The sequence below is a fragment of the Dendropsophus ebraccatus genome, chromosome 1, assembly GCF_027789765.1.
Source record: "Dendropsophus ebraccatus isolate aDenEbr1 chromosome 1, aDenEbr1.pat, whole genome shotgun sequence".
In the NCBI taxonomy this organism is placed as follows: Eukaryota; Metazoa; Chordata; class Amphibia; order Anura; family Hylidae; genus Dendropsophus; species Dendropsophus ebraccatus.
The window spans coordinates 90163882-90184586 of NC_091454.1; the positions used below are offsets into that span (position 1 = coordinate 90163882).

Sequence of the window (20705 nt, forward strand, 5' to 3'; positions counted from 1 at the left end):
TTGCAATATCAAACATATCCTGGGGACAGGTAGGGAGCTGTTTTTTGTTTTTTTTTTTAATCCCAGATAACCCCTTTAAGGAAATCAATTCCACAGAAGGGTCATTTATCTTAGAGGAAACTTTACATGAGGGAATTCTAGTAAGTGCTTAGAGCTCCCAGAATACCACTCTCTTAACCAGAGTTCAGCAAAAGGTATATTGGAAGATCACAGTATCCTCTCTAATTCGAAGAGCTTGTCATGTTACAGACATATTTAAAGAGGTTGGCAACTTTACGGTAAAATTGCTCAGTGTACAGTATTAGTAAGTGCACTCACATTACTTACTGACAGCTGCTCCCTGTGTACCTCATAGAGCTAATATCAGACTCCCCTCCTCCAAGCTGTGCTGCTCTGCTCTGTGGTGTTCCTGTCCATACAATGACAGACATGGAGGAGCATGTGACCATGCCCGCCCCCCCAGTGTCCACCACTGAGCCTGTATATGCCTATGGACAACACTTGGGGGGCAGAGCATGGTCACATGCTCCTCCATGTTGACCATCTTAAAGAAAGAATCACCACAGAGCAGGGCAGCACAGAATGGAGGAGGGGAGTCTGGTTTTAGCTCTATGAGGTACACAGGGAGCTGCTGTCAGTAAGTAATGTGAGTACACTTACTAATACTGTACACTGAGCAATTTTACTATAAAGTAGCCAACCCCTTTAATATGAGAACTACTAGCTTCTGAGAATGCCGCTGGCAGAAAGCTGCTTTTGCAGGTGGATGATGCAGCTGGTAGAATGGTCAAGGTAAGGATTTTAACTAAAGAAATCACTTCCAAAACCTATTTCAAACTGTGAAAGTGAAGATACTTACTTTTTCTCGACTGCATTTCAAACTGACTCAGGAACTGCTTGTTGCAGGGAGTTACAGCAGGATTCTGTCCATGTAGTTCTCTTTTGGGCAACAAATCCATGAGTTTCTTTGAGGAGGACTCTGAGCCAACACATATCAGGGCAAACCTTTGTAAATAAACCAACATATGTAAAGATTAATATAAAGAATCACTATAGATAATGGCATACATAAAAACATTCACACACTACAGACATCCATTTGTCGCAATGCCCAAGTCCACGCATCAAAAACCAGATAAATACACAAGGGTAAAGGGTCTACTGCCTTGCAATGCAAACTTAGTGACCTATAAAAGGTTGTACTGCTTCAGTCTGAAGTCATTGGACAGAAGGAAGTTACTAAAATCACCTACTGATCAGTTACTCACAGATAAAAGAGCAATGTGATATAATGGTCTCCTTGCAGTTGACACTAAAGTGTTACTGTCATTTGCCGGAACTTTTGTAACGTCAAACATGTTAAAAAATACTGATCGCGATGCAATCGCGAAATACAGCTAGGGGAGTGCATGCCTCTCCCCAGCTCTCAATCAAACCCGACTCTTTTGCTTCATTACAGTCTATGATGCAGAAGAGTTGGATGTTCAGGTGGCCACAGTATGGAGTGCACTGCCCCAGTGGATTTCAGGAGCTAGACCCACTGTGATTAACTTTTGATAGGTCTTATTTTCCTACCAGGGCCAGCACACACACATTTCGGGCTTATTTACAAGACTATATTTTGGAAATATTACAGAAGACATATATACAGAAGACAGCTACAGTAATTGTTAGTTCTCACTAACATGGTTCAGGAGTTGGGCATCTCTCTCTATGATAAGGATATAGACAGGAATTGCCTTCCCAGTTACTGGCTGAGCAGGTGCCTGTGTGTGGAAATGAAAGGGTTGCTGCCAAGTGTGGTGTGCTCCCAGCTCCTGAGTCTGCTCCATATACCTTTAACAGCACCGTAATGTACCTGTATGTCACGGTGGGTTCTAGCATGCAAAAAACAAATGGTGCCTCAGTCATATTCCTAAAACGTCACCAACTTTATATACCAAATTAGAGCATTTTATACATTTAAGATACACAAAATCAAACATGCTTATTGACAATTTAGAAATTTTCAATAAAATTCTACTTTTTTTTTTTTTTAAAGTTCTGGTTAGTTGAATGTTTCAGCTTACCCTTTTGACTGGCCATTTGCACGATTTTCATAAAACTTTATTTCCAAAATATCATTAACACCCAAAGAGTGAACTGCATCTGTTAAATCTTTATCTGTTGTCCACTAAAAAAAACAAAGAAAAAATAAGTTTGAAGTAGCAAAACAAATGTAATGTATGTAAAAGAATTATACATACTTATTCATAGTTCTAATACTTACCCATGTAAGATTTCCAATATATAAAGCAATTCTCTTTCCAGGATAAGTAAATACAACGCTGGGTGCAGACCCTTTCACTACATCATCAGATACAGATGTTGCAAGGTTGTCCATATAGTCCCGATCTTCAGGAGCATCCCCATTATTTGCAGAGGGGGAAATGACATCCTCATATAGTTCAATCTGCTCATGTGCCCCATATTCTGCTTCCTACAAAGACAAAGGAACTTACAGTTTAAATTACAGACTTGGCAGGAGAGATGGACCAAGATATTTAAATATTCAACTGAAAGCAAAAACATCTTAACCCTTTGAGGACCAGGCCCAAAATGACCCAGTGGACCGCGCAAATTTTGATCTTAGTGTTTCCGTTTTCCCCTCCTCCCCTTCTAAGAGCTCCAGCACTTTCAGTTTTTATCTACAGGCCATGTAAGTGCTTGTTTTTTACAGGAATAGTTGTACTTTGTAATGGCGTCATTCATTTTACCATAACATGTATGATGGAATTCCAAATATATTATTTATGAAGATATAAATTGGTGAAATCGCAAAAAAGAATGCAATATGGTAACGTTTGGGGGGTTCCTGTGTCTACGTAATATACTATATGGTAAAAGCGACATGATACCATTACTCTATAGGTCAGTCCGAACACAACCATATGCAGGTTTACGCAGATTCTCTAATGTTATATATTTTTTTTAAATGAAATCCTTTTTTTTGGCAATTAATTATAAATAAAATGGGACTATTGAGACGCTTATAACGGTTTTATTTTTTCACCTACGGGGCTGTATGGGGTGTCATTTTTTCCGCCATGATCTCTAGTTTTTATTAATACCATATTTGTGAAGATCGGACGTTTTGATCACTTTTTATTAATTTTTTTATATATATAATGTAACATAAAATCGGTAATCCGCGCACTTTTTTCCCTCTTTTCGTGTACGCCGTTTACCGTTCGCAATGACGCTTGTTATATTTTAATAGATCGGACAATTACGCACGCTACGGTATATTATATGTTTATCTATTTATTTATTTTTATATGTTTTATTTATATAATGGGAAAGGGGGGTGATTTAGACTTTTATTGGGGGAGGGGTTTTGGGGTTGTGTGTTAGTGTTTTTAACTTTTTTTTTTTTTACACATTTGAAGTCCCTTTGGGGGACTTTTACATTCACTACTTGGATTTTTACACTGATGAATGCTATGCCATAGGCATAGCATTGATCAGTGTTATCGGCGCTCTGCTCATTGAGCCTGCCTGTGCAGGCTCAGTGTAGCAGATCGCCGATCGGACCGCACGGAGGCAGGTGAGAGACCTCCGGCGGCCCGTTTTACCGATCGGGACCCCCGCAGTCACACTGCGGGGGTCCCGATCGGTAAGTGACAGGGGACTCCCCCTGTCACTTACACTTAAACGCCGCGGTCGCGCCGCGATCGCGGCGTTTAAGGAGTTAATGACACGCGGCAGCGCGATCGCTGCAGCGTGTCATTACCTGTGAGGTCCCGGCTGCTGATTGCAGCCGGCCCCCACCTGCTATGAAGCGCGCTCCGCTCCGGAGCACGCTTCATAGCGTGAGAAACACCCAGGGCGTACAGTTACGCCCTAGGTCGTCTGGGGACAGACTTCCATGGCGTAACTATACGCCCTGGGTCGTCTAAGGGTTAAAATGAATGGTCATTCACAAAGAGTGATGATCCCTGTTATAAGCACATCTCATTTACATAGGGCTATACATGGTTGATAATGATGATTTTATTGGCTGAAAAAAAGATCAGCCAAGATCAGCCATCAAATGTGTGTTACATAGAAATGGGACACCAGTAGATGGAGAAAACAATAGCAATTTAGCCCCACTCTCTTGTGAAAGTAGGCAAGAGAGCATGCTTAAGAAGTGCCCCATACATAGAATAGGGTAGGGCTGGGCGGTATACCGCAAAAATACCGATACCGTCACTGGCGTCGGTTAACCGACCTCAACTTTGCCAGGACGGTATCTGCGGTATTTTTCCTCCCCTCACCCAGCGGCCGCATGCTCTGCTCCACTCAGGCTTCCTCGCGTCCCTCTTCCTCCGCTGCCTGGCCTGGGTAAAACTATTCTGCTGTCTGGGAGGGGGGGGGGAGGCGTGCACCATGTGTGACGCTCGGCTCAGGACACTGATAACAGTGCTGCTGGGGGTAAAGAAGAAGGCTGGAGATCCGACAGGCTGTTTCCAGGTAGCAGCTCCCCCTCCAGTGTGTGCTCATCGCTGCTGCCGGACGGCTCTGGAAGCTGCACTCACAGCGAGCCGTGGCCCCCCCTCTCCCTCACATACAGCGGCTGCAGGGGGTCAGGTATAGGTCAGCACATCCTCCCTCCACCGGGCACCGCACTCTGTCCCGCGCAGGAATCCTCGGCGCCCGTTATCATTTGTCAGTGTTGGAAGCAGCCGCGTGCGACGCTCTGCCCGGGACACTGACAGCAGATATATGTGACAGGGAGGATTCCTGTGCGGGAGAGAGAGAGCGGTGCCCGGGGGAGCAAGGAGGTGCCGACCCCATACCTGACCCCAACTGTATGTGCTGGGGGGGGGGGGGTCAGGGCAGAACAGCAGGTAAAATAGATAGATTGATATGAGAGAAATTAGATAGATTATAGATAGATAGATAGATAGGGAGATAGATATGTCTCATATATCTATCTCTTATCTATCTATCTATCTATCTATCTCTCCATCCATCCCTCCATCTCCTCTCTATCTAGTATCTACTATCTGTATATCATCTATCTCCTATCTATATATCATCTATCTCCTATCTATATAAAATCTATCTATCTATATTAGATCGATAGATTATATATAGATAGGAGATAAAGATATGAGAGAGGAGATATATTATAGATAGAAGATATACAGATCGTAGATAGATACAAGATAGACAGATAGGACTTCTATCGATATACTGTATAATCTATCTATAATATATCTCCTCTCTCTAATATCTATCGATCGTTGATCGATAGATAGCTATAGCAAACAATATAGGCAGCACTGTGGGTGCCAGCAGACAAATCCTAGACCTTGGATCAAATCAGCTAGTAAAAAATACTCTGCAGCACTCTGATGGTAGTACAAATGTGGGAATGTGGATTTATTCCATGAAATGATGTGCAGCAAACTTTATAAGTAAACCACAGGGTTCTGGCATCTCCTATGTCTCCTAAGTGCCACTTGAAAATGGCATAGGAGACGCCGAAACGTCCTGTTTCAAATGGGTGTGGTTTTCAAAAGGGGGCGTGTCAATTATCGCTCAATTTATCGTTACCGCGGCAATATGTACGATAAACCGCGATATTAATTTAGGCCATTATCGCCCAGCCCTAGAATAGGGCCTGGAAATGTTTATTGTGTCTATGTCCATGAGTCTTGCTGTAAAGAATGTCACTAAATATTGTTAAACACTGCTTAGGCAAGATGACAGAAACAGGTTAGGGGTGAAAAAACTGTTCCAGTATCTAGTTCTAATCAGTAAAAAACTAATCTTGGCAATACACTCCCTTTTAAGCTTCGTTCCCACTGAGCAAAACTAGCGGAATGAACATGTTCATTCTTCAGCGCGGACAGAGCAGGAGCGCGCGCCTCCCATAGACTCCCATTATGAGAGGGAGGCTAACGGCATTCTGCGACGGACAATTCCGCCGCGGAATTCCGCTAGTTTTGCTCAGTGGGAATGAAGCCTTTCACATAGGTACTCCAGTAACAAGTTAAAGCGTAACTATCATTTCAGGGTCATTTTTCTGAAAACATTAAATATCAACAGTACAAGCGATTTTAAGAAACTGTGTAATAGGTTTTATGTACTAAAAGAGTTTCCTTCTGTACTGAAAAAGCAATCTCCCAGCCTCCCCCCTCACATCAAATGAAGCAGGATTTCTGTCTCCATTATGTGGCTATGGAGAGGGGAGGGGCTGAGCACGGAGGATTTCTGCAAAGCACAACACCTTGCAATCTTCTCTCAGTAAGTTCATAGATAAGCACTGACCTTTCTAACACCTGAATTTAGCGTTTTAGGTGCCCAGAGAGTCTACAAACAGCTGACCTTCATGTCACCTCTTCCTGCTCCCTCATCTCCCTCAGCCCCTCCCCTCTTCATAAGCTTACAATGGAGAGAGCAGAACCAGTCTTCACTGGCTTCTCTGTAATGAAGACGTGTTTGCCTGATAATGCACAGATCAGAAGTCAGGGGGGGAGGCTGGGAGATTGCTTCTTGAGTACAGAAGGAGGCTTTTTTGGCTGATGAAACCTATTACCGAGTTTCTTAAAATCGCTTATACTACTGATTTCTGCAATAAAAAAAAAAACATGACAGTTACGCTTTAACCTCTTAAGGACATATGACGTACCCGTACGTCATATGTCCTCATTAGCACTTCAAAGCGGGGCCGCGCGGCGACCCCGCTTTGATGCGCCGCGGTCCCAGGTGGCGCGTGTAGCCCGGGACCGCCGCTATTAGCGGCCACGGTCTGATCGCCGTGCCCGCTAATTAGCTAATCGGAGGCAGCTGTCAAAGTTGACAGCTGCCTCCGATTACCGGAGGCAACCGTTCCCTGGTGTCTAGTGGGGGAGACGTTGTCCCGGAGGAGCGATCTCCGTTACTGATGCCGGCCGGGGACTCGTCCAAGACGGCACCGTCCCCGGCTCGGCACTCGTTTACTTCCGGCTGCAGCAGCCGGAAGTAAACGAGTGCCTATCTCATTGATCTCTGCAGCATATCTATGCTGCATAGATCTCAATGAGAGATCAAAGTATATATACTAGAAGTCCCCCAGGGGGGCTTCTAGTATATGTGTAAAAAAAAAAAAAAAAAATCACCCCCCTTTTCCCAGGTTTTAAATAAAAGTAAACAAATAAATAAATAAACATGTTTGGTATCGCCGCGTGCGTAATCGCCCGAACTATTAATCACATTCCTGATCACGCACGGTAAACGGCGTCAGCGCAAAAAAAAATCCCAAAGTGCAAAATTGCGCATTTTTGGTCGCATCAAATCCAGAAAAAATGTAATAAAAAGCGATCAAAAAGTCGTATATGCGCAATCAAGGTACCCATAGAAAGAACACATCATGGCGCAAAAAATGACACCTGACACAGCCCCATAGACCCAAGAATAAAAGCGTTATAAGCCTGAGAATGGAGCGATTTTAAGGAACGTATATTTGTTAACAATGGTTTGAATTTTTTATAGGCCATCAGATACAATATAAGTTATACATGTTATATATCGTTTTAATCGTAACGACTTGTGGAACATGCATAAGTCAGTTTTACCCCAGGGCGAATGGCGTAAAAACACAGTTCCCCCAAATAAAAGAAATGCGGTTTTTTTTTTTCAATTTCACATTTTGAATTTTTTTCTTGTTTTGTAGTGTACCAAATGCAAAAATTCAGCCTGTCATTGCAAAGTACAATTAGTGACGCAAAAAATAAGGGCTCATATGGGTTTCTAGGTGGAAAAATGCAAGTGCTATGGCCTTTTAAACACAAGGAGGAAAAACCGAAAACACAAAAACAAAAATGGGCCCCGTCCTTAAGGGGTTAAAAAAAAAAAAAAAAAATTATATAATATATATATATATATATATATATATATATATATATATATTCTATCTATCTATCTATTTTTTTTTTTTTTTGTTTGTTTTTTAAACAGTTTTGAAACAAGATTCCCTGCGAATCGTGCTATCAATTTGCTTCGTTCAGTAAAGTAAATTCGCAGCGATTTGTTCAACAAATTCACTAAACATTGCGGCAGCACATGTTAGCCCAGTGCTTCTTAATTCCAGTCCTCAGGCCTCACCAACAGGTCATGTTTTGAGGAATTCTTTAGTATTTCACAGGTGATATAATTATACTCATCAGGTATTAGCACATGTGTCCTTTGTATGGGATAGCCTCAAAACATGACCTGTTGGTGAGGCCTGAGGACTGGAATTGAGAAGCACTGTGTTAGCCTACAGTACTGTCTTTTGGCGGGAGGAAAGGATTATCCCTAGTCCCTTACGTCTGTTCAATCACCTGAAAGCCCCTCTGGGATGTCAGTAACCCCCCCTCACGCTCTAGATAGGCCGATTTGCTTCCTGAAAGCGGACAGTTGGCTGTGTGTTGAATATAGAGCAGTATCACAACAGGCATTTAAAGCAGAGCAGGGAGAGCAATAGTGAGATAAAGGGACAGAGAAGATAAGAGGGTGGATTATGGGTTGACTGTGGGCGATTTTCTGTAGGAGCTGTCAAGCCAACATCGAGTGTACCAAGTAACTGAGGGTGCCTGTTGTACATTATATAAAGTCATTGGGACCAGTGAAGATGAATTCCATATTACTGATTCACTGGGCACAGTAAACTCAGTGGGGAAGATTTATCAAAGGGTGTAAAATTTAGACTGGTGCAAACTGCCCACAGCAACCACTCACAGCTCAGCTTTAGGCAGTGCTGAAATGAAAGCTGAGCTGTGATTGGTTGCTGTGGGCAGTTTGCACCAGTCTTCATTTTACACCCTTTGATGAATCTCCCCCAGTGTGTTTTACCAATTCACTGGGATCAGCGTTCACCTTCCAAACTTAGTGGGCGCACTGAACTCTCAGTGTGTTAAATCAATTTGCTTACATCAGTGAAGACAGCGTCTGACTTTACAATTTAGGGTATCTGCACAGTAATTCTCGTGGAAAACTCATCCCCGCGCGCTCCCGCTTCCTTCTCCACAGATTACATTCTATGGTCGGGCAGATTCCACTGTCTGCCCAAAGAATTGACATGTCACTTCTTTGGCCAGATGACGGAATCCACCCGATCATAGAATGGAGCCTTTGTGACAGGGGGAACTTCAAGTGGGAGCGCAGAGAAGCGAGTTTTCTGCAAGAATTGCTCTATGTGCATATACCCTTAGTGGCTGCTGGGAAATAAGATCCTAGTGTCAGTTGAGTGGGTACTCCAAAATTACTGGCACTATCAACGATCTAATAAAATTTATTTTTTCCATTCTAAAAAATCTAAATACAAGCAATATGTCCAAGCAGGTAGAAAAAAAAAAAATCAGGCAATCAAGGAATGGGCAGTGTCAGCGGCCAAGGTGACCGACAGGGTGGTGCCAGTGGAACACAGTCATGGGAGTAGCGTTTGGGTGTCTAAGACGCAATTGCAATTGCCAGTGCAGTCAGCCAGAGAGGTCCTGCTAAGCCTAGCAGCTTCACTAAACCCTGATATGGATTTGGAGGACCTTCTTGAAAAAGCTCCTAAAAGTCAACAAGTTCAAGACAGCGTTTAGACATCCCAGAGAAGTGAGGAGAGCCATGCAAGAGAAGCCTTTGGCCACATTACAGGATCATACTGCAAGGCTCTGGAGGAAGAAAGCTTAGGAGAGGACAAGTTTGTCCCAGATTAGAAAGATAACGTCACAGACCCCCGTGGAATTCACCTTCACAACTGACATCCTTGGTGTCATCATCAGAGGATGAAGCTGGGTCTCTGCTACCAAGCCAGCGTCAGGTCCCATCCAAAGATTCAGAGTTAGACGTAGAGCATGAGCCAAAAGCACTCAACGAACCACAAGACGGCAGTCAAGAAGAGACTACCAATCTGTCTGCTAGGAGGAACTGTCCACTGACATCAGCGGTGTGGCAATTTTTTCATCATGGTGGTGGAAAAGACCATTCCGCCATCTGTAATATCCAACTATAAAGTGGGTCGGGGTTTGGGTCCAAACCCAGGCAAGACCTCTATGAGTCAGCATCTGGAGAGGCACCACCCCACTGAGTGGAAGAACCAGACCCCCCAGGGCACGTGCTAGTCTCCATCAAATTAAAGTCCCCAATAAAACATTCCCCCACATTAATTATTTTTTTCTTTAACATACCAAGGAATTTGTGAAGAATGAAAAGTGGAATCTGATTGGTTGCTTGGGATAACTGAGCCAGTTCACCTTTACACCCCTTTGATAAACCTCCCCCTCATCTTTAAATTTAGTGCCCATGCCAAAACATTTCCAACTTAGCATATATTATCCACACCTGCTTAATAACTCACTAAAGTACAATGTGCAACCGATGCCCCAAGAACAGGACATTTCCCTTCTTGTTAACCATAGCCGTGAGGTTTCAACCTTGGCACTTGTGCCAAAGAATCTTACCATTCATCTGCCTATTTTTGCTGACAGGCATGGTAAGTGGACAATAACTGTTCTTGGGGTTTTTAAGATATCACAAGGAAACAGAGCTTACTGGATGGCTCCTGATAGGGTACTTGTCGTGCGCCGTTTTAATGGCTGTTATGGGTTCTTGAGTGGTTTAAAGCTATATGAAGAGTTCTTGGGGACATCATCCTCTGTGATTATATGCCCCATCTGAATGTGATATAAGTAACTTCTGAAGCTACTACCAGCAGCTATCTGTTGCTGAAAGGCGGGTTACCTTGCCTTATAGTGCATTCATCCATGAATGCTTGCTTTTTGGTTTCTGCTGCTCAAAACCCTCAGCGGATACGCAGCTTTTTTTCAGCCACCTTTCGGTACTATGGGGCAGAGAGATAATACAATGTTCTGTGTGGAACTACCTAGTTCAACACTAAAACTACACATTTCCCAAAAACTAAACAGTACCGGCATAATGATTTGCTGATGGTTTAATGCAGCAGTCCTGGAGCGACATGTGAATGCACCTTTTTTTTTTTTTTTGAGTGTGACCAAAGGGTGGGATAGGAAAAAGCCAGAGGCCCAGATTCCCCAAGGTTTTTGAACACATTATTTCTGCCATTTTCTAAGACAATACAGTACTTAAGAAGGGCCAATGATCAAACAGGCATGTGCTCATTGGGGTAAACGTAGGGCCCTATTACACCAACAGATTATTTGACTTTTTTTAAGCCAAAACCAGGAATGGACTATAAACCTAGAACAAGTAATAAAGGAAAGACTGAGATTTATCCTCTTAACATCCATTCCTGGGTTTGGCCTGAAAATAATCTGTCAGATAATCTGTTGGTGTAATAGGGATCATAGTCTGAATAGTATAGCAATATGTCGCTCTTTTAAATCATTCATATGTTTAAATAAAAAACCCAGGGAGTGGCTCACCCCTTCAAGACACCTTAGAAATTAACAATCTTTTCCAACTTAGGGTTGTTGGAAACTTTGCCACTCTTATTTTTTTTTTCTTTTTAAGATTTACATACATCATTATATATAAGAACCTTGAAAAAATAGCACAGAAGGATATATGGCATTACTTAACTGTTTTACAACAGTACTCGTACCCCATGTAAAAATAGTTAACTTATTATGCATAACATTTTGTATCCCTTTACCCTTACACCATTCCCTCCCCCCTCACCCCCTATCCCCCCCCCTTTCCAGGCCAGGGGAAAACAGAAGGGAGGGAAAAAAAAAAAGTAGATAAAATAAATAAATAAAGCTTTTCCAATCCGTCCCACTTCCTTTCAGATACCGTCTGCATATCTTATTTAATATAATCAATGTAAAGCTTTCTCAAATCTGGACTTTCCTCTATTGCATTCTCCATCCCATGATACATGCTTTTGATAAATTGATATTATGCTACTGGTCCACTGCAGTCCTGGAAGAAAGTGTCACTTTACATCACTCATTTATCAATATTCACTGCTGTCATGTCAGAAAATTTATATTATGCCGCTGATCCATCAAGATCCACTGCTGTCCATGGCAAATATTGAATGATTGACAGGCTGATTGACTTTTTTTAATTGTCATTTTCCAACTTTTGACATTGTACCAACATCATCTGTTGAAAAAACGCTAATCTGTAAAAGTCCCAATATTGGAGCTACTTTTGGTTGGCTGTTTTAATGAGATTCATTTGTATTCATTTCACAAATTTTATCGAATACGACCCAAGATTCTCGAACTGTGCAAAACGAATTTTTAGCTTCTTCACTAATCTCGAGTCAGTACTATGATTCCCATAACGCACAAAAGCGATGTTATAGTCTTTCTGTAGGATCATTTAGCACAAGGTAGCACTCTTCCTAAATGTCTATACAGTAATACATCAGGTTTTTCGAACACTTCAGTATTCGAACAAAATTTCCCCCTGAAGTTTTCTTCGGTACTCCAACATTGTTCAGTATCTGAACAAAATCAGGGGAGGTAAAGTTATTGAGCTGCTCAGGAACCCTAAGGTTACAGGAGTGGGGGTTCGTGTCCCATCTGGCAGGAGCGCATGGCAAATTTAAACAGTCGCTGGCTCCTGCCTCTCTCTCTCTGCTGAAGCACGGGCACCAGTGGCCCTCTGCACCACAGCCACTAACTCCCGCTTCTTTCCAAACTCCGGGGGATAACCCCCACCAGCCTGCCCCAGCTCCTGGCACCACCACCAATTTTGCACAGCATCAGTGGCCAGCGGACAGCTTAGGAGCTTGAAGAGGGGTGACAGGAGCTGAGGCAGGCCAGTGGGGGTGATCCCCGCAGCTTGGGTCGCCGGTGAGAAGAAGCAGAACAATAGCTTCATTAAAAAGTTTAGTATAAAAAAAAAGGTTAGATTTATTAATATGTAATAGGTCTAAATGTACCTTGTAGAGATTGTCAATTTCTATGTTGTTTTGAAGGGGGTGAGCCACTCCCTGGGTTTTGTATTTAAACATATGAATGATTAAACAGAGTGACATACTGCTATACTATTCAGACTGTGTCTGCCCCGATAAGCACATTACTAATACCTGTTTGATTATTGTCCCTTCTAAAGTGATCCTATCCATGACATGGGGCACACTGCGTGGCATGTGCCCATTCTGTTACCCAGCCTACCCCATCAGACCACATAAAGCGCCAGTAACCAGCGCCAGCATACTGGAGGTGACTGACGTCACTAAACGGTTCCATAAATGATATCGGTAGAACAACTTGAATGGAGATTCATCCTATAAGTGTAGGTGATACTTTGGTGCCACAAATCCTGCAGCATTGAATACAAAGCTGTTATTTTAGTATACAATGCAGACAGCCAGCTAACCATCTTATTACAATAGGGATCAACCCCAGCCCAGTGCAGCACTAGTATGACCTACGACTTCTAACATGGAGATATGGTAGAATATACGATGTTATACAGTGACTGTGCAGACTATTCATAGGTCTAGCTTGGGGGCAGCCGCCGGGCCCTTGTTGTTGTTGTGCTTAGGCCTAGCGCACAGCTGAGGGGGCGGGGCCGGGACGCGCGGCCTGCACACACGAGGCCTACACAAAGGGAGCTACATGTCGCCACACAGCGCGCTCCTCCAACTATGAACAGCCGGTCTTGGTCAGTCACAGAGTCCCGCGGACACACTCCCTTCACGGAGCAGCGCCCTCTGTGACACGGTCGCTCTCTTACACATTAGACGCCCCACCGAACGTAACAAAAGACAGCCATACCTGGTTAAACTCCTCTCCCACGTCCGCATAAATATCAATGTGATCCACGCCGTCCGCCATCTTCTGCCGCAACTCGCCCTGCAAACCAGTCACGGAGCGCCGCGAGCTGGGCGACTGTACGGGGAAGGAGAGCCAAGCGGGAAAGCGCGCGTCACTTCCGCTTAGGGGACAGGACGTGCGTAGTTCGGGAGAAGGGAGGGGGCTGGTTTGAATTTGGAAAACTTTATTGAAAAGAGTCAACTACAGAGTCAGTATAGTTTAAACGTGTGTCTCTGCAGTCTAAAGTGTGGCCATCAGGATACCTGGTGTAAGTGGTATCTGTGGTAACATATTTTTAATCCATAGGTTTACCCTTTATGGGGGGGTTTCACTCTAAAGATTTAGCCTAAATAATTTTAAAGCAGCAGGGTACATGAATCTATTACTGATAACCCCCTATAGTGCCGGGGACACTGAGGAGGAAGGTATGTCTCATACCTTCCTCCTTGGCAGCAGTCCCGCGCTGTTAGTTGAGGTAAACTCTGTTCTGGAGCACCCTAAGGAGCACTGCGCATAATTGTCTTGCTCCTTCTAATGATAATCAATGGAGGGGGTAGGCAGTATGACGCGGCAGTGATCCTAACAGTGCTCTGGAGTGGAGTTTACACCGACTCAGGGTATACCACATTACCGACCACCTGCAGCCGCGCGTGTGTCTGCTGGACCCATAGGATTCATTCTATGGTTTGGCAGATTTCACCGTCTACCCGAAGAATGAACCCGCTCATTCTTAGAATGAAGCCTATGGGACCAGCAGAGATTCAAGTGGGGGTGAGCTACGGAATCAGCAGCGGGTGATACGCCAGGATTCAAAATTGTGGAATACCCTAACCGCGTGGGATCGGTGCCAAGGAGGAAGGTAACAGACATACCTTCCTCCTCAGTGTCCCTGGAGCTATAATGAGATTTCAGGAGGTTAGATAGGTCTAACCTGCTGATAGTTCCCCATTAAGCGCCTAAAATTTAAAGTGTACCTCCAAAGTTCACGTTGAATGTGAAGAGAAAAGGTCAGGTTGCCATCCTCACACAAAGTGAGTTCTGTCACTCTAATTAGAAAAGGGTATTGTACAGTTGCCATGGCAACACAACTTTGATCTTTAACCCCTTAAGGACCGGAGCAAATTTTATGAATATGACCTGTGTCACTTTATTCATTAATAACTTTGGGATGCTTTTACCTATCCGGCTGATTCTGAGATTGTTTTCTCGTGACATATTGTACTTCACATTTCTTGTAAATTGGAGTTGATACTTATAACGAATCTTTATGAAAAACCCCCAAATAACGTGAAAAATTGTAAAAAAAAAAGCATTTTTCCAACTTTAAACTTTTTCTGCTTATACAGAAAATGTTTATACCACATAAAATATATATTTAATAGCATTAGCAACATGTCTACTTTATGTTGGCAGCATTTATTAAACTATATTTCATTTTTTTTTAGACAATAGAAAGCGTAAAACATTAGCAGCAAATTTTGAAATTTTCAGTAAAATTTCAAAATCAGATATTTTTAGGGAACTGTTCAGGTTTAGGCTGGGTTCACACTATGTATATTTCAGGCTGTATTTGGTCCTCATGTAAGGTCCTCATAGCAACCAAAACCAGGAGTGGATTGAAAACCCAGAAAGGATCTGTTCACACAATGTTGAAATTGAGTGGATGGCCGCCATATAACGGTAAATAACTTCCATTATTTCAATATAACAGCCGTTGTTTTAAAATAACAGCAAATATTTGCCATTAAATGACGGCCATCCACTCAATTACAACATTATGTGAACATAGCCTTTCTGTGTTTTCAATCCACTCCTTGTTTTGGTTGCTATACAGCCTCAAACATACAGCCTCAAATATACGTAGTGTGAACCCAGCCTTAAAGTGTATTTGAGGGGCCTGTATGTTAGAAAGCCCCACAAAGCACCCCATTTCAGAAACTGCACCCCCCAAACTCTGCAAAAGCACATCCAGAAAGTTTTTTAACCCTTTAGGGGAGTCACAGAAATAAAAGCTAAGTGTGTAAGAAATTTGAAAAATTTTAATTTTCTGTGCAGAGATTTTATTGTAATCCAATATTTTTCATAATTATAAACTTATTACCAGAGAAATGCACCCCAATATTGATTGCCCCGTTTCTGCTGTTTATAGAAATACCCCAAATGTGGCCCTATTGCGCTATTTGACGCAACCACAAGCCTCAGATATAAGGGAGCGCCTAGTGCATTTCAATGGCTCCGTTATATTTGGTCATTTCTGACTGTACCACTTCAGCTTGACAGAGGCTCTGGGGTGCCAAAACCTAAAAAACACCACTAAAGGGACACCATTCAGAAAACTACACCACTCAAGGAATGTAACTAGGGGTGCGGTGAGCATCTGGCGGGAAAAAAGACAAAAGTACTTTTTACACTAAAACGTTGTTCTAGACTTCAATTTTTCATTTTCACAAAGGGATAAAAGGAAAAAAAAAACACAAAACATGTAGCGCAGTTTCTCCCGAGTACAGAAATACCCCACATGTGGACATAAAGTGCCAAGCGGGCGCAGGACGAGCCTCCAAAGGGAAGGAACGCCAATTGGCTTTTGGAAGCTGGATTTCACTGGAATGGATTTCAAGGGCCACGTCGCATTTACAGAGCCCTCGTGCACAAATGTGCCCGTCATCAAGGGGTCCATATCCTCATTGCACCCCTTGTTAGATTCCTTAAAGGGTGTAGTTTCCAGAATGGGGTCACTTGTGGGGGGTTTCCAGTGTTTTGGCAGCACAAGGGCTCTGTAAATGCGACATGGCGTTCATCATCCATTCTAGCCAAATCCAACCTCCAAAATCCAAATGGCGCTCCTTCCCTTGGGAGGCTTGCCCTGCACCCACATGGCGCTTTATGTCCACATGTGGGGTTTTTACGGACTCGGGGGAAATTGCTCTAAACATTTTGTGTGTTTTTTTCTCTTTTAACCCCTTGTGAAAATGATAAATTCAAGGCTAGACCAACATTATAGTGTAAAAAATGTAATATTTCATTTTCACACCACATTGTTCCACATTTGTGCCCGGCACCAGTGGGGTCCATATGCTGACTACACCTCTTGTTACATTCCTTGAGGGGTGTAGTTTCCATAATAGGGTCACTTGTGGGGGGTTTCAACTGTCTTGGCAACACAGGGGCCTTTTAAATGCAACATGGCCCCTCGAAATCCATTCCAGCCAAATCCAGCCTCAAAAAACCAAATGGCGCTCCTTCCCTTCGGAGGCTTACCCTGCACCCGCATGGCGCTTTATGTCCACATGTGGGGTATTTCCGTACTCAGGGGAAATTTCTCTACAAATTTTGTGTTTTTTTTTATTTTTTAGCCCCTTGTGAAAATGAAAAAATCAAGACAAGATTAATGATTTAGAGTAAAAATTTAAAACAAATTACACTAAATGTTGGTCTAGCCTTGATTTTTTTCCATTTCCACAAGGGGTTAAAAAAGAAAATAAACGCAAAGCGTGTAGGGTAATTTCCCCTGCGTATGAAAATACCCCACATGTGGACATAATGTGCCATATGGGCACAGGACAAGCCACCAAAGGGACAGAGCGCCATTTAGAGGCTGGAATGGAGGATGGAGGCCATGTCGCAATTACAAAGCTCCTGTGCTGCCAGGACAGTAGAAACCCCCCACAAGTGACCCCATTCTGGAAACTACACCCCATAAGGAATCTAACAAGGGGTGCAGTGAGCATATGGACCCCACTGGTAACAGGCACATATGTAGAACATGTGCCGTGAAAATAAAAAATACAATTTTTTTCATTTTCACGTCCCAAATGTGACCGTCACCAGGGGGCCATATCCCCGCTGCCCCCCTTGTTAGATTCCTTATGGGGTGTAGTTTCCAGAATGGGGTCACTTGTGGGGGGTTTCTACTGTCCTGGCCGCACAGAGGCTTTGTAATTGCATCATGGTATCCTCTAATGGGAATGGCGGCCATATCTATTTAGCTGGGGAAAAGGGACAATTCTAATTTATTTGGGGGTATTAGGCCAATTATTGGTTTATAAGGTTGAAAATGACAGGTGTCCATCAAATTCAACCTGTGTTGATCCAGAGGAAGGCAAAAAACCCTTGTAAGGCAGATGACAGTAGCCTCATCACTGGGAAAAATTCCTTCCTGACTCCATAATGGCGATCAGAATAATCCCTGGATCAACGTGACCCCTGAAATAGGAATAAGGGACAGAATTTAGATAATGTAAAACCCCAATGACGTGTGGTACGCCTTGAAGCGATCCAGTATGCAGAGGCCGGGGTGATCAGGACAGGTGTCACACTGGAAAATGGTGTACTTCCTGATCCCCCAGTTATGCCGCACTCTGCACTTCTTCTGGGGTCTCCTGTTTTCCAGTGTGGGGGACGTCACCTGGAAAATGTTGTCCTGGTGCGATACGGGGTCCTTCATATCCAGAAGCGCTGGGTCCGCTCCATTGCTGCTAAATATTAGGGCTTTATTACTACTTCTGATATTTTCGGATCGTGCCGCAAGCTACAGTAGCTCGGGCAGCGAGGGACCGGGAAAGGGGGTGCTGGTATAAAAGTTATCCCCGTACAGGTGGTAACCTTTATCCAGCAGTGGGAAGATCAGTTCCCCAACGATCTCCCCACTAACTCCGAGGATGGGGGGGGGGGGTTCATCTGGGGGCTGGATTCAGGTGTCCCTTCCATCATACACACTAAGTGCACGTGCACACTGCGGAATGGCGAACGATAACCCTTTGTGCATTCCGCAGCTGGCACCCACCGGCAGACTGATGCGGGCGCGCGTCTCCGTCCGTGTCATAGACTCCATTCTATGCACGAGCGGATTCCGCTCTCCGTCAAATGTGTTCATTCTTTGGACGGACGATGGAATCCGCCCATGCATAACATGGAGTCTATGACACGGGGGGAGACGCGCGCCTGCATCAGTCCGCCAGCGGGTGCCAGCTGCGGAATGCACAAAGGGTTATCCTTCGCCATTCCGCAGTGTGCACGTACCCTAAATCTGTAAGTGTACACTGAGGTACTCTCACAGAGTTTGCAGAATTTCACGCCATACCGTCATCTCTTATTGGGACGGTACTGGCGGAAAAGACGTGTCTGGGGGGCAGCGTACGCTACGCTACCCCCAGACACGTCACTGGATGATGAGGATGAATGGAGGAAAGAAGGATCCCCCCATTCATCCTCACTGGCTGTTTCGGTTTTGGAGGCAATAATAGCGTATGCGTCCCACACCGAAAATACCCTGGGGGCCATCGTTATACGGGGATTGGTATATGGGGTATGTAAATGTGTAGTGGTGTAGTGTAAAACTTTATTCCGTGTAGTGTAATGGTGTTTTTTACATGTTTTTTTTAACATTAAGTATAAAAAAAAAAAAAAACTATGCCAATAAAGGAGTTGCTGATAAATGCCGCACATAATCTTATCAGCTTATAAACTTATCAGCAGACCGTGGCTGTAGGATATAGGAAAAAACACTCTACGCCAAAAAGGAGGAGTTGCTGATCAGCGGCGCACTTCCAGGCGATGCTGATCAGCACTCAGCAGCGATAGGGTGCGGAAAATAAAAATAAAATAAAAAAATTGGGGGGAAAAAAAAAAACTTTCTTCAACCCTATAGCTACTGATATGTGTATTATATACACTTATCAGCCGCTAGGGGGCAGTAGAACGCCAATTCCGGAAAAAGCCGAAGTTTGACGACGCTGGAGCCGATGATTGCCGATGGGGACCGCCGGAAAAAGACGAAGACGCGGACGAAGACGCGGAGGCGTTTGGAACCCGGAAGACGCGATCGGGACGCTGGATCCGGTGAGTATGGGTCAATACCTGCTCTGGACACCTCAGCTACCTAGCTGAGGTGTCCACAGCAGGTATTTAACCCTTTCATGGGGTACTTATATCGCCGTGATCGGCCGGCCGGTCCCGGCGATCGGGACGTGGCACCGTGGCCACCATTACTTTTAACAGTAATGGCGGTCGGTGCCGTCCTTGGACAGCACCGATCACCATTGCTTTCCGGGCCATCGGGTCACCGATGACCCGGAAAGCTGCAGATCGCCGCCATATGCTGATCTGAATTGATCAGCCAATAGCGGCGATCGTCAGCACGGGAGGGGTTAATCACCCCCCGTGCCGACAAGCAGTGATGGCCTGCTATACATTATAGCAGACCATCTTCCCCGATCGCTGCGTGTGTACACGCAGCGATCGGGGAAACCACGGGCGTAAATGTACGCCCGTTTGCGTTAAGGCACGGATTTTGGGGGCGTACAATTACGCCCGCGGTCGTTAAGGGGTTAAATTGGGTGCTAGCTGAATTTTAAAAGTAAACTTTAAAATCTTACAGTCTGAAAAGTATTCAGCTATATTGGACCTTTTCTAATCAATGATTGTTAAATGGCTTATCCAACCCTACAAACACATGGCCACTGTCTTCCAGAGACAGCCGCACTCTTATCTCCAACTTGGGCGAGGTTTTGCTGCTCAGTTCCATTGAAGTGAATGGAGCTTAAAGAGGTTATCCAATTCTACAAAAACATGACCACTTTCTTTCAGAAAAAACAATGACTCTTGTCTCCAGTTCAGGTGCGGTTTACAATTAAGCTCTATTCACTTCAATGAAACCCCGCCCAAGCTGGAGACAAGAGTGGGGCTGTCTGTGGAAGAAAGTGGCCATGTTTTTGTAGCGCTGGATAACCCCTTTAATTGCAAACCGCACCTGAACTGGAGACAAGAGTCATGTTGTCTCTGAAAGAAAGTGGCCATGTTTTTGTAGCGCTGGATAACCCCTTTAATTGCAAACCGCACCTGAACTGGAGACAAGAGTCATGTTGTCTCTGAAAGAAAGTGGCCATGTTTTTGTAGCGCTGGATAACCCCTTTAATTGCAAACCGCACCTGAACTGGAGGCAAGAGTCGTGTTGTCTCTGAAATAAAGTGG

The 20705-nt window shown here is 44.0% G+C and overlaps 2 protein-coding genes across 7 annotated transcripts in view; one reads left to right on the forward strand and one right to left on the reverse strand.

Moving 5' to 3' along the window:
* CPSF6 (cleavage and polyadenylation specific factor 6) overlaps positions 1 to 13858 on the reverse strand; it is a 30896-nt gene extending 17038 nt beyond the window's left edge. For all 6 annotated transcript variants that reach the window (XM_069974989.1, XM_069974974.1, XM_069974966.1 and 3 more), the window contains exons 1-4: positions 13698 to 13858; positions 2270 to 2479; positions 2070 to 2173; positions 860 to 1005 (exon numbers count right to left, since the gene is read on the reverse strand). In XM_069974989.1, coding sequence (XP_069831090.1) covers positions 860 to 1005; positions 2070 to 2173; positions 2270 to 2479; positions 13698 to 13757 — 520 coding nt within the window. In that variant the 5' untranslated portion in view covers positions 13758 to 13858. The remainder of the gene's footprint in view (positions 1 to 859; positions 1006 to 2069; positions 2174 to 2269; positions 2480 to 13697) is intronic.
* A 113-nt stretch (positions 13859 to 13971) lies between these two features.
* The window catches only part of CPM (carboxypeptidase M), a 141499-nt gene continuing 134765 nt past the window's right edge, over positions 13972 to 20705 (forward strand). The window contains exon 1 of the mRNA XM_069955869.1: positions 13972 to 14004. The gene's annotated coding sequence lies outside the window, so the exon portion shown is untranslated. The remainder of the gene's footprint in view (positions 14005 to 20705) is intronic.